The sequence below is a fragment of the Primulina huaijiensis genome, chromosome 7 (genome assembly GCF_012295235.1).
Source record: "Primulina huaijiensis isolate GDHJ02 chromosome 7, ASM1229523v2, whole genome shotgun sequence".
Classification (NCBI taxonomy): Eukaryota; Viridiplantae; Streptophyta; class Magnoliopsida; order Lamiales; family Gesneriaceae; genus Primulina; species Primulina huaijiensis.
Window position 1 is genome coordinate 21,740,342 of NC_133312.1, and position 14,719 is coordinate 21,755,060.

Below are 14,719 nucleotides of genomic sequence, written 5' to 3' on the forward strand. Positions count from 1 at the left end.
GAGATGTGTTTAATTCTCAATCAAATCTCCAAGTGGGAGAAATGTCGGTAAGAGAATGCATTAAATGCATTATTCAATGAATGAGGAAAAGGCAAAGTCACGTGGGAATAAATGAAAAGACGTGTATGGAAATTTCACGGAAATTTGAAGAGGAGAAAACGTGTTTTTATACGCGTTTTCACACTGACAGAGACTCTATAAATAGAGCTCCCCCTTCATTCTCAAATCATCCCTTCTTCGAGTTTTCTCTCATCTTATAAGCATTTGAGTGCTTAGTTCTATAATATTTGTGAGGTGTTTGTTCTCCTGTATTAAGAGAGTGTGTGTTCTCTTTGGAAACACAGTGAGTGAGTTGTACACCACAAAATATTATAGTGGAAATTCTTTTCATCTTGCCCGTGGTTTTTACCCTAATAATTTTTAGGGGTTTTCCACGTAAATCTCGGTGTCCAGTTTATTCTTTATTTTCGGGTTTATTATCTCAAATTACCGTAAGTGGGACCAAATTATTGAGAAATATAAAGCTACTGGAAGCCATGTGGCATGGATTTAATATTATATTTTCACTGAGAATTTTTCTTCCTTTTTAAAATGGAACAGAAGCCTTCATGATGTTAAACCAGGTGATATGAATGCTTGCCGTCATTGGAGCAAACATTTAATCAAACGAGTAACTCAGACCAATACTTCAACAACCGAGAGTTGGTCTGAATTCCTCCGCACGGTGTTATAAACCTGTTGAGATCGGAACTTGAGACTGAACTATGTTCTAAAGTCTAGCTCTAAATTTTCCAGAATAAATTGGTAAAATTTTCACTTTTGATTGCATATGATTAATGTATTTTACATCAAGTTTACTTTTGAAAAAAAAGCTTTATGATGATATAATAGATGTTATGATGATGATACAATAGATGTTATAAGTTCGACATGTACAATTTTGTATTCATCATGATTATATTAGTTAGATAGTTTTAACATTTAGATTGAGAATAAAACTTTGTCCACTAGATAATTTTTTTTTGTCTATACCCCAGCATCCGTTAATATCTTACAAACTTCACGTTTCATTGTTCATTCCTGAAACGAAAGGTCGTGTGCTAGATGAAGCTGAGAGTTAAGCACAATCTTGATCTTAAGAAAATCCAACTGCGCGTGTGAACTCCTCGAAGACCAAATAGTACGGAAAAATTAAACCAAAAGGAAGTAACACAAAATATCAAATTAAAATAGTAGGTAACAACAACCTTTATTTTGTGAATTATGTAGCATTCATATCAAATTAAAATCGTAGGATTTTTCTTAAAAAAACTAAGAATATTATTAATATAATATACACGTTTTAGAAGAAACTAAATACACCACAAGTCATTTTAGTCATCGTTTGATTTGTTGGATAAGATAATTTATTAATATATTTGAATAATATGATTATTTATAATTTTAATCATTTGCAGAACGTGAGCTAAATATTAAATAAAATAAATATGTATAATTAATTAATTTCTCCCCTTTCACAACAAATGAAGCCTTGTGAAAATAAGGATGTTGTCCACTAGATAAATTTATTTGTCTAGATCCCTCCATCCGTTAATATCTTACAAACTTCATGTTTCATTTTTCATTCCTGAAACGAAAGGTCGTTTGCTAGATGAAGCTTGGAGAGTTAAGCACAAATCTTGATCTTAACAAAATCCAACTTTGCGTGTGGACTCCTCGGAGACCAAATAGCATGGGAAAATTAAACCAAAAGGAAGTAACGCAAAATATCAAATTAAAATAGTAGGTAACAACAACTTTTATTTTGTGATTTATGTAGCATTCATATCAAATTAAAATCTTAGGATTTTTCTTAAGAAAACTAAGAATATTATTTATATAATATACACGTTTTATAAGAAACTAAATATACCACACGCCATTCTAGTCATCGTTTGATTTGTTGGATGAGATAATTCATTAATATATTTGAATAATACGATGATTTATAACTTTAATCATTTGCAAAACGTGAGCTAAATATTAAATAAAATAAATATGTATAATTAATTAATTTCTCCCCTTTCACAACAAATGAGGCCTTGTGAAAATAAGGATGTTGACTATGTAACAACCCATCCACAATTTTATGCTATAAAATTTGAAATCTCTAATTAGGCTTTCAATTTTACTGTGTTTTCTTTCATCAGAATAAGAATATTTCTTAAAATGTGTAAGATGTAAACAATGACTCGAAAGTGCAGTTACATCATTAGCAAATTTGAAGATATTCAATTCTTTTTTTATTAGCAAAAAACAAAATCGGGGGAAATATAAATTCCAAAAGAAAATATGATATATCGATGGCGATGAAATCAGTCGTTTCTATTTTTCGTTATACATTGGATAAACTCACGAGTTAATTCAGTAGTCTGCAAATCACGTTAATCAAGTAAACTCGACCACTTATGATTTATATATCACAATTACGTTTTTGAAGTAACAAAATTAAAATTCTCATTCAGAATCTAATGTGATAATTAGTTTTTAAAAAATCCAATGTGATCATTAGTAAAAGAGTTGATTTTATTATAATTATCAAAACATACAACTGATTATTCAATCTTTCAAATCGAATGTGCGACGATCCATCGCAAACTATTCGTCAAAAATTATTGTTTGATGCAACAATATAAGTTAACTCATATTTTCTTAAAATAATATAATATTAAAAATCATCATCAATGAAATAATAAATATCTGACCTTTACCACAACTATGAAAATGGTTGCTCTAAATGATCATTTTTGTACTATGAAGGAATACTATTTTTTCCCCTTTTTTGACATCATGTAATAGGAATACCCAGGGATGATATGTCGTACTATATCGTATCGTATCGAAAATTATATATAGTATATTGTATCAAAAATTATAGTATAAGTAAATTCATACCGATATCGTAATTACATATAACTAGCTGTATACCGAGATTTCGGTACGGTATCTATATATAATATTTTATATCGAAAAAAACATTACATTTTTTAAATTTTATAAATTTATTGTTTTAAAATATTATATATTTTAAAATTTTTATATATTTTTCGGTATTCAAGTATATATCAAAATTTTCAAATTACATCTGTTATCGTATCGAAAAATTAGATATTGTTACCGTATCGTATCGAAATTTTCGATATACCGAAAATTCAATAAATCAAGAATTTTTTCGATACAATAATATCGATATATGAAAATTCAATTTTTTTTTTCCACTCCTAAAAAATAGTTATTTGGTCAATGGAAATGGATATATTTTAGGCGAGAAAATTGTCAAATATCTTAATTATGTCTCGAAAAACTTTGCCTGTCTTGGATCTAACTTCAAGACGTAACACACACACACACTTGGATAAATTAAAGTTCCCCTTTTTCTTGGAAATGGACTAAAAATAAAATCACGGGCTTCAAAAATTACTGATTCTATAGTAGGGATAGTGATATTTTCCAATTTTCACTTGAGAATAAAAAGTGGTTTAAGTTTTTCGCCTGACCTCTGATGTCCAGCCTTAACTTGTTGATATGTCAAACACTCGGACACATGACGCAAGATGTTTCGTTTCATGCCCGACAACCAATATAATAATTGTAGATTCTTTTATATATTCGTGATTTTAGGATGAATGAAATACGACGTATCGTGAACTTTCTTCATAGTAACCTTTCGCAGTGAAAAACTTTGTCTATCTTGGCTCTAAGTTCAAGAGGTAACACACACAAACTTGGATAAATTAAAGTTCCCTTTTTTCTTGGAAAATGGACTAAAAATAAAATCACCGGCTTCACAAGTTACTGATAATTCTATAGCAGGTCTAGCTACCATCCAAATTCGTAGGGCAATGCACGTAGAACAACAATTAAATTTTCTTGATTTTGGAAGTCAACAACAATTACTTCAATTCACCGATCATACGTCATTGATTTTTTTTAAAAAAAAAAAAAATCACGGCACAAAAATTAAAATGTAAAACAACGAAATCACTAAATAAAAACTGGGATGGAATCATAATGTCAACTTCCATTTTTAGTTGAAGAGTGAGTTTGAAAACATAAGGAGACGACGATGCCATTCGTAGGACTATAGAAGAGTCATCTCTGGATGTGTGAATGACGAGAAAGTACCAACAAAGGGTTGTTGAGGTAGGGGACGAAGAATTCTCATATTACATAAGTTGTAGATTTAAAAGAAAACATTTAAATAAAATCCAGTATTTTTGAATGATTTTATTTAAGAAAAAGAAGTGATTTTAATTTTTGGATAAACGTTAAAAATTGTTTTTTGTTTTAATTTTAAAAAGAATTAGAAATTAAAAAACCATAAATTTTAGCTTTAAAAAATAGTTTTTAAATTTTTTTAAACGAATTTTATAACCAAACAGTATAATTTTTTTTAAAAAAAAAAACCATAATTTTTTTTTAAAAAAAAACCATAGTTTTTTTTAATGAAACGGACAGATTTGGATCCTCTGCACGACACTCGGTGCTGTGCTCTTTTTACACGAGATGATCAGCTAATCATCTCATTTCATATGACAATTCTTCAAATTTATCTGACATTGTATGAGGTCTATCAGACGATCAACTAATCTCGATCGTGTAAAAAGTACACATCACTATGTACTGTATTTTCAGGCACAAGATTCAAATCCGAAACGGACTTGAAACCTTTAAATAAACAGTAGCCCCAAATGACTAAACTGGTGAGTCGAGACCAAAACATTAAAATCATCATATGGAAATCAGAAGCAGACCAGCGAAAGCGAAAACTCAACGATACCTCAGATTTCCGACACGTGTCAGGACTCATTTTTTTCCCACTATCTTTTTGGCTGAATTAATTTCTACGTCATTCACAAATCTTGGTGGACTGGATCCGATTGAATCCGGCTGATTGTTTTCTGTATATTTTATTTTTCGGCCGACTTGGCTCTGAAAATCCACATACAGCCTTACACTGACGTGCATCTATTTGTGTCAGTTTATTCGTGCATCTCTGTGGATTTTGAATAAATTAATGGCAAATATATTGTAACAAAGAGATCCGGGAAGCAGGAGAGGAGTATGGTTGGAGGGGTTCTCGTCTTTCTCACGCTTCCTCTCTCTAAAATGTTTTCTTTTCTCTCTCTCTAGACTATTGATGCCGATATTTTATCATACAAAGAAGAGAGAGGCGAATGCATGATCACTTCGGATTTCGATCGAACTAGCCACTGATCGTTTCTTGAAGGCTGATTTTCTTGGAAGAATCTCTTCCCTTTGCCGACAAAAGAAAGAGATGGGGGCATGCGTCTCTCTGCAGGATAATTGCGTGGGAACCAAATTTGGAGGCTCGAGAAAGAAGAATTATAGAAGGAGAAGCAAGGCTTTGAAGAGAGGAGATGAATCGTCGGATAGAGTTGAAAAGATTCCAACTTTACCAGTGGATCGTCCTTTCAATAGTCCCACTTTTCATGGTTCAGGCTCTTTCCTCGTATTACTTTGTGTGTAACATTGATAGAAAATGGGAAAATTTATGTTTGTGAATCATTTCTTGCGTATTGAAGCTCTAAATTTCGTCATGGCACATTTCAGAAGTAACTGTAGATAAGTTCTTGGAGAAGAGTGTTACCGAGACAGTAAAACTGTTGTCTTAGGTGTTATCTTCTGTTCAAAGTAGACTTTATAAGGGGATCAATGTTTGATTTAATTTGACAAATAGGCCTATTTAATGATTTATTGAGTTCTGAAATGATAATAAGATTTTGGGTTAAGATTTTTTTATGCATCATCTAATTGGGAATTCCAGGAAGTGTGGAGGAAACATGGTTTGATTCTTATGCATTACTGGAATCGGACTGGAGCGACGAAGATTTTCAGAGTGTTCCTGATGGTATTTTTAATAATTTCGTTTTTCTTCCAACTGCTAGTGAGTATATCTTGCTAATCATACAGTTATAATCTGTTGTTCTATTTCTACAGATGCGCTCTCTCTAAGCGGCGTTGATGAAGGAGATTCATCTAGGGAAAATTCTGCTCGAAATTTGGAGAGTGGAGCTGCTGAAACTTCACTTCCTCAAATTGATTCTGATATCCGAGGGAAATCTGATGAACCTGTGAACGACACGCAGCATGTGTTTCTTGATGAAATATCATACTTCGATGGAGAAAATACTCGAGGGGATGATAGTTTGTTGGATAACTGTGGAATTCTTCCTGGCAACTGTTTGCCTTGTCTGGCTTTAACCGTTCCGTCAGTTGCAAAAAGAAGATCTGGAAGCTCTAGCCCACCTCCCGCTTCAAGGAAAAAGATTGCATTGAAACTCTCACTCAAATGGAAGGATGGAAATCCTGCTGCCAATTTACGTGAGCATAGATGAATCTTTTTTATGCCGGTCAATATGGCACAAATATTAAGATTCGGATAATGGGATTTAGTTATTACATTTATGTGTCATTTTATCATGGTATACAAACTTGCTCAAGTTTCATGAATTCTGGTAAATCCTACATTTCGCATATGGAGTTGAAGGCATGAATATATTTTGGTTTATGCATTGCAGTCTCTTCGAAAGTGCTGCTACGCCAACCTATAGCCGGTTCCCAAGTACCGTTTTGTCCCTTGGAGAAGAGAGTGCCGGACAGTTGGTCAGATATTGATCCAGGGACTTTCAAGATTCGGGGAGTCAATTATTTCAAGTAATTAACTCTACTCCTTTTCTTTACCTCTGTTGTAAAAGCACGGTCTACTTGTGAATGTGGTTTCGTCTTCTATATCCATATTCATATGTCCGTTTCATGTGTAGGGATAAAAAGAAGGAGCTTGCTTCAAATTGTGCTGCGTATTATCCTTTCGGTCTTGATGTATTTTTATCCCAGAGAAAAATCGATCACATTGCTCAGTTTGTGGATCTTCCTGTCATGGCTTCTTCAGGAAAACTTCCACCCATTCTCGTTTTAAACGTTCAGGTACCAAAAATACCCAAAGTAGACCAGAAAGGTGCTTGTATGCTGTAGCAGATTATAAGGCAACAGCTTTTGTTTGACCATGTGAAATGATGTGATACCTTGCAGTTGATTCCAACAACTTATTTTGTGATCCTGTACGATGAAGAAACCAGCTGATTTGGTTTTTTTTATCATTATCCTGATATCATATTGTTTTTCTTGTTTGACAGATTCCATTATATCCCGCATCAATTTTTCAGGGCGAAACAGATGGGGAAGGAATAAGTTTTGTATTATATTTTAAGCTTTCTGATAGATTTGCCAAGGAAATTCCACCCCATTTTCAAGAAAATATTCAGGTTAGTGATTGATGAATTTAATTCCAAGGTTTTTGCTCTATTTTAACATGGATGATTGTTCGTCACATGCGCAAAGAATTCAAATCAACAGGGTTCGATTGTATTTTTCATTTGTATATAAATATATGAACGTCTGATTCACAGAGGCTAATTGACGATGAAGTAGAAAAAGTTAAAGGTTTCCGAGGAGACACAAATACACCCTTCAGAGAAAGGTTAAAGATATTGGGTCGTGTAGCAAATATAGACGACCTTCCTCTAAGCACAGCAGAAAGGAAGCTCATGCACGCCTACAACGAGAAACCCGTTCTTTCACGTCCTCAACATGAATTCTACTCCGTAAGTATGAGCCTCATATTAATCAAACCCGAGTCGATTTCAAATTTTAAAGTTGTTTATCATCGTTCTTTTCAGGGTGAAAGTTATTTTGAAATCGATCTAGACATGCACCGATTCAGCTACATTTCAAGAAAGGGATTCGAAACTTTCATAGATAGACTCAAGCTGTGTGTCTTGGATTTTGGATTAACAATTCAGGCAAGTTTAAATCTTCCTGTTAGCAATCAAATGAAACAATATATACTCCAAATGCATGCATGTTAATATGTGCTTGACAGGGTAACAAGGCTGAAGAGTTGCCGGAACAAATATTGTGTTGCATGCGGTTAAATGAAATTGATTATTCGAATTATCAGCGACTCGAGTTCTTCTGAAGAAGCCGTGAACACTTGTAATATCTGAGAAATTGATGATAAAGTGAAATTTTTGGAGTTGGAAGTGGTCTTTTTGTTTCCTTTCGACTCTTATCTATTTATGGTTCGCTAACATCTATTTGAACTCAAATGTGACATTCTAAGACCTTTTGTAAGATTTCCCGGGTCTCCGTGGGGGGAGAAACACTCGGACCATATACGTATTTGCATATTTCTTCAAATTTAGCTATGCCTTGCTGATGTTTTCAGGCAGTAGACCTTCAAGTTTACAGTGCCACACAGAGTTTTCTGCGCGTTGGGTGTTGAAATTTGATAAGTAGGCAATGGTGCAGTCGTAAATTTACTAATCCATTTCACAAGATTCCATACATCCGTCGAAATAATCGATGAACTCAATCACACCAACATTTTCTTGAATAACTAAAACATCTAGCGAACTCATGTTTCATACTTCTATGAGAATAAACAGAGGACACCGATCCTGCTGATTCCGAGGCCGTGGGACTACTCATATCGCGATCCGTGTTTCCGAAATTTGCTTTCCCAGATAACATTTCTATTGCGATTTGAGCAGCATCAGCAAACCATTCATCCTCTGGTAGCTCGCTGCCAAAAATTGCGAAGTTTTCAATTTTCCCCTCATCTCCTAAAATGTTATTTTCCCAGATAACTTTTTTATTGCGATTTGAGCAGCATCAGCAAACCATTTATTAATATGTTATCAAATGTTGATAGCAAGTAAAATAAATACACAAGAAAAATAATCAAAATCCCCTCATCTCCTAAAAGTAAATTTTCGGCCACACCTTTAGTTTCACAAGGAAATTTCACCCTTCCACTACGCAGTGCCGCAACGCCACCGAATTTGTAAAATTCAGACAATCCAAATCTCGACTCAAATTTCGTTTAGATCTCTAGTGCGATCGATACGAGGAATCTAGTCTTTGATCATAAACCTTATTTGACGATCAAAGAAGAAAGATCCGTTCATAGGATTTACACGAAGGCTCAACTCCGTTAATCCCGAACTGGTTAGGTATCCAACGTTAAATACGCAAAGGTAAACAGATCTAAACATCATATGAACGCTTTTTTTATCAAAAGACGTCCAATGAACGCTTTGGACATCGAAACAAAAATATTTTATACTTCCGCAAGGTGCGAGAAAACGGTACTCCAACAGTGGTATCATAACCCAAATTTTTCTTTCATATGATTTGTTGTTTAAATCGTGTTGAATAAATTGTTTCTAACAGTATAAAAAATCGAAATCGCATACCACGAAAGTTTTTTTTTAAAAAAATAAATACTTTCGCGCTTTGCACGGAATAGTTTCGGACAGAGCACGAACGTGCACGGATGGGCAGCCGCTGCAAATCTGGGCAGCAGATCCGTTTTTAAGTAATTGTTTTTAATTTCAAGGTTATATCAGGCACCGGGCAAGGAAAAAAAGGGGTGCCGAGATGGTCTCTGGCAGTCCTTGGTCCATGAGTTCGAAAAGTTCGGGCCCGAGTGCAATTTTATGATTATTAAAAAATTATGGGTCAAAATTGATATTTTATGAAAGTTGGATAATTTTGTTTGTCAATTTTAATTATATGACCAAGATTTGTATCTTTGATACATCGACACAGTCTAATCATCGATTGGGATTATAATGATTTCACTATTATTTATTTAAAAAATTTAGAATTTACTAATAAAATAATAACATTTATTATTAGCGGTGACTACTCTCTGTACTTGGTTCTCATGAAATATTATAGAGGTTATATATATAATATTTCTAAGTGACCACCTAATTAAATAAATAAGGTGAACGCAGATAAACATCACTAGTCTGAGGCTGGCACACTAAGCTTCGCTTCTGCTAACTTTTGATTGTTTTTGCGACCACATTATTCTCTATTGCGTTTTGGTGAACAAAATGAAATTTGGAAGCGATATTGGCCGCAAGAGCAGTTCAAATGCTAAATACATGAGAGGAATTATTAAAACTGGAGAAAATATATTTCCTTTCTACGCAAGTACCATTATTCTTTCTGAATAACAAAGAGACAATTCCTATGTGTGGAGTACACAATGTATTACAACAATCTTCATTCTAGCGTTCATATCAGACAATACAAAAATATAAAAAAGAGTAATCAATTTTTTCTGGCAGATTTGTGCTCAAATTTTATTTATATCCTTAATTTCCAATTATGGCTTAGCAACCCATGATTTTATCCGACTTGATCCTTGCAGGCTTCTCCACTACCGTGCCATCATTTCCTGCTAGCGCTCGGTATTTGTCCTTTCTTGTAAAACTGGTGCATTCGTACGAAAGAGTAGAGGCGATCACACGTTGTATATAATTAGCCACTTCATGGCTCGATTTCCCGGCTCCAAATGTCAGCTCTCGCGGCAGCTTGTTCAAGAACGTCACCTCGTAAGCTGGGCTCGGGTTCATGAAAAAGTAAAACGGGTCCATTCCCTTCCACCCACGAGCCGTCGTGCCATGGAACATGCTCATACGGTTAACCATGGCCACCGGAACCAACTCATCTGTGAGCTCAGCGAAGAGGGAGCTGAACCTGAGGAGGAATGGCTCACGGCAGGTGGTGCCCTCTGGGCAAAGCGCGAGGTCCCCTTCTTGCAAAAGCTTTTTTATCATCGCAGCATCGGTGGCACGGTCACGGCTGAGGCGTACGGTTTTGATGGGAGAGATGATTTCCGAGAGTCGAGACACGGAGTACGTGACGGCTGGGATGGGGCGGCCAAGTGCAGTGGAGAGGAAAATAGGGTCTAAGAGAGTGCGGTGCGAGCAAATGAAGAGAACACCAGATTCACCGGATGATTTATTAACCGGCGGAGGAGGAGTCCCCTTGACTGTGACGCGGACGCCTAATGCCCAGAAAGCGTGGTAGACTAGTGGCATAGGGAGGAGGGAGCCGGCGGCGATACGTAAGCATGCCAGGAGGAAGCCAGCTGGGATCCAAAGGACGATGAGTAGAGCCATGAAAGGGCTCGGCTTCTTCACCAGCCGGCCGTCGTGGAAGATGATCGGCTTCGGGAGCTTCTCACACGTCACAGCTTTTACTTCTGGCTTTGGTGGCACCAGGTAACCTTCCTGCATTATTTAAATGATTATAATAATTTATCAATTATAGATACTTTAATACTTTATTGATTAATTTATTTTTAAAAAAAATCATATTCATCACTAATAAAAACATGAATTTTTTTATTTTTTTTTCAATTTTTTTTTATCTATATTTTCAAAATTGAATTTTCATATTTATATATTTCATGTTGACAATTTGGGTAATTTATATTGCAATTCTAGTAATTTTATATGAAAATGCGTATATGATATTTGACTCACCAATTCTATATCAACGTGAAATCGAAAACGCTATAAAAATAATTAAAATTGTCAAAAAAAAACAAATTTAATAATTTAAAACTGAAAACTGGTAACATGACCAATCTTATAAAAACTAAAGAAATCGATGTCTTTTGTCAGCCCTAATAAAAACTAAAGAAATCGATGTCTTTTTTCTTATTATTATTTTTTGCCTACTAATCTTATTTTTTGCCTACTAATTTTACTTAGTTTGAGTTTGATGCACTAAGTTTTCAAATTTTTATTTAGGTGCATTACATTGAAGTTTTTTGCATTCAGTTTTATTTCGTCGGAGCGCTAAAGTAACACTGAAAAATACTGATATGACACTATAGAATGTTGACGTGACATCGAAAAATATTGACGTTACAACAAAAGTTGTAGACTTGTCTGATGTCACGTCAGCATATTGACCAAAATAACCAAAAATTAAAATTTAATATACCAAAATCAAAATTTGAAAATTTAATGAGCCAAAACTCAAAATTGGATAAATTAATGAAAAAAATTCATACACACATATATATATATATGTATATGTATGTGGTAGGTCATGTATCTTTAAGATCATTTAAAATTGAGTTTTGACTTACATTACATTTATGATTTATGTTACGATGGATATGGTAGTTAATTTACAATTATATCAATATTCTTTTTTAAATTCTGAAATTTCTTGGGAAATTTATAAAATAATTTTAGTCAACTATTTATTTAAGAAATTAATTACACTTAATTAATTTCTTAAATAAATAGTTGACAAAAGTTAAAAAACAAAAACACCCCGAAATTTCGTGTTCCCATTAAACAATGTTTTGAACTACGTTGGTTTATGCGCTTCAGATATTCACGACTTGATATCTAATTTAACAATAACCTCCTTCTTTCATGTAAGGAGGACGTCCAATGAAGTTATCTATTTTTTAGGATCCATTTTATTGGGTACTTGGAAATTTCTCTTGTTAGCTGATTAATCTTATCACGAAGAAGTAACATGAATAAAAGTTACAATTTTAACGGTAAAAAAAAAAATGAAAAGTTGGTTTTTTAAAAAAATTGGACCCAATTTCATCCTTACGGACCTTAACCCTTTCGTCGAATGATATTATTGGCACTTTATATATCATACAATCATTTATTGTAAATTTTTATGGCAAAAATTTGTGTGAGACGGTCTCACGGGTCGTATTTTGTGATATAGATCTCTTATTTGGATCATCCATGAAAAATATTACTTTTTATGCTAAAAGTATCTCTTATTTGGGTCATCCATGAAAAAGTATTATTTTTTATGCTAAGAGTATTGCTTTTTATTGTGAATATCGGTAGGGTTAACTCGTCTCACAGATAAAGATTCGTGAAACAGTTTCACAAGACACTTACTCAATTTTTATTTATATCAATTAATATTATATTAGTAATTTGTAATGAAATATTATATTTCATCCACCAAAATTTTTGAATAACTTCACGAAACATAAGCTCGGTAAAAATAGAAATTTTCCTTACAAATTGGAGTTCTTTTTCATAATTTAAGTTTCAGATTTAATTATCATGCACGAATTTTTTTAAAATGTAAAACATATATGATTATGAATTTGTCTGATAATTATATATTTTTTTAATCAAGTTAAGTTCGCACTAAAATATCTCAAGTTAGAGATCTTTATGAAAATTTAGTGGAAAACGTAAAATAATACTAATAAATATTACTTATCTAAAATAATAGAACTTATAATAAAACTTTAATTATTAAAATAAATCTTACGATAGGCTTTATTGTTTATTATCTTATATATATATTATGTTTAATAAAAAGAAAATCGCAAACCTGGCATAACTCCATGAAAGGAATATCAGTATGCCGATCACCCAATCCAATTTCCGGTTGTCTCTCCCCGAACGCCGCCTTCAGCGCGTCCGCTTTATTTCTTCCGACCAAGACCCCTGGTTTCTCCACTAGCCCGGTCGCCCTTCCTCGGTAGCTCAGTATCTCAGTCCCCAGCACCATATCCGCCCCCAAGTATTCCTTCAAAAACGCCTCCACCATAATCCTCGGATTCGCCGTCAGCACGCACCGCCTCCCGCAGGCTGAGAAAACCCGCCACGACTCCGGGTGCAAGTCCTCTGAGTAAAACTTTGGCAGCACCGCCCGCGCCACTGATTCAATATCCGAAACCCGCATTCCCGCAAAAGTCGCGAAGATGAGGACTCTGATTCCCGCGGATTCGGAGACTAGATAGTAAAGAAACCCGGCGAGTGGGGTGAGTAGAAGCAAGAAGAGAAGCCTGAAAATCCCACCAACTTCGAAAGAAACTAATGCAAAATAAGGGAAAGAGCTTCTTCCTCTCAGCAAGGTTCCATCCATGTCTGCAACAACTGTATCCTTCTCCCTTCCAATGGACGTGCAATCCTCGACACTTGGAAAAGATGCATCGGCCATCGATAATCGAAATCGTTGAGGCGAAAAACGAATCAATTAAAGGAAAAAGGAAGCAGATTCTTGACAACCCAATTAAGATCTATCTGTCAATTAATGCTCTCGAGGTCAGGTTTAGTTGGAGGATAAAATTGGACCAACGCGTGTGTCTATATATATATACATATAAGATTTACAGTGTATTCTCGAATTGAAGAGTGTTTGATAAAGAGACAAAAACGTGAGCATTTGAATGACAACGATTGGCGCCGAAGAGATATAAAATTTGACAGCTTGATGAGCTTTCCATGGAATTTGGTGATTTCTTGTTTTCTGGAAGAGGGACTGTGTGTTTTCGTTGATGGTGATATTTTTCTTTGGGAGAATCGTCGATTTGTATATACGTCTCTAGGTTTCGAAGATGCTCCTGTTTTGTGGCATTTGTGAGTGTTAAAAACTAAGTTAAGAGGACAAAACAAGTGTCTTTAGAGTTCATATATATGTACACTTTGCATGAACTTTTCCGCAACATAAAAAATTTGATTTTTTTTAGTTTTATTTTGTCGGAATGTTGATATCATGAAACCGAAAAACACTAATGTGACGTAGAAAAATGATGACATATTTGGTTTCATATCAGCAATTGGACCAAAATAGGTATAAATTAAAAGTTAACGCATCAAAACGGATGTTTGACAGATTAATAGATCAAAACCAAAAATGATAAAAGTTAGTAGATAAAAAAATCATTTTTTCAAAAAAATTTACCCTCGTTTTGATTAAGCCAATTATTCAATTTTATGTACAAACATAATTAACTAAAATAATAATTTATTTTAATTTTTAGGGCATGAGTCTAATTGAATTATATATT

At 34.1% G+C, this 14,719-nt stretch overlaps 2 protein-coding genes across 2 annotated transcripts; one reads left to right on the top strand and one right to left on the bottom strand.

Moving 5' to 3' along the window:
• Nucleotides 1-4,890: 4,890 nt before the first annotated feature.
• Nucleotides 4,891-8,263, top strand: LOC140981414 (uncharacterized). Its single transcript, XM_073447804.1, has 9 exons — nucleotides 4,891-5,495; nucleotides 5,828-5,911; nucleotides 6,001-6,384; nucleotides 6,582-6,717; nucleotides 6,825-6,987; nucleotides 7,197-7,325; nucleotides 7,470-7,664; nucleotides 7,740-7,862; nucleotides 7,943-8,263. The coding sequence occupies exons 1-9, from the start codon at nucleotides 5,318-5,320 to the stop codon at nucleotides 8,036-8,038; spliced, it is 1,488 nt and encodes a 495-aa protein (XP_073303905.1). The 5' UTR covers nucleotides 4,891-5,317; the 3' UTR covers nucleotides 8,039-8,263.
• Nucleotides 8,264-10,015: 1,752 nt separating this feature from the next.
• On the bottom strand, nucleotides 10,016-14,260 carry LOC140981428 (glycerol-3-phosphate acyltransferase RAM2-like). The gene is made up of 2 exons (XM_073447824.1): nucleotides 13,258-14,260; nucleotides 10,016-11,150 (listed from the first exon to the last, which is right to left on the bottom strand). Exons 1-2 carry the CDS (start codon nucleotides 13,867-13,869, stop codon nucleotides 10,248-10,250), a joined length of 1,515 nt encoding a protein of 504 aa, XP_073303925.1. The 5' UTR covers nucleotides 13,870-14,260; the 3' UTR covers nucleotides 10,016-10,247.
• Between the last annotated feature and the right edge of the window lie 459 nt (nucleotides 14,261-14,719).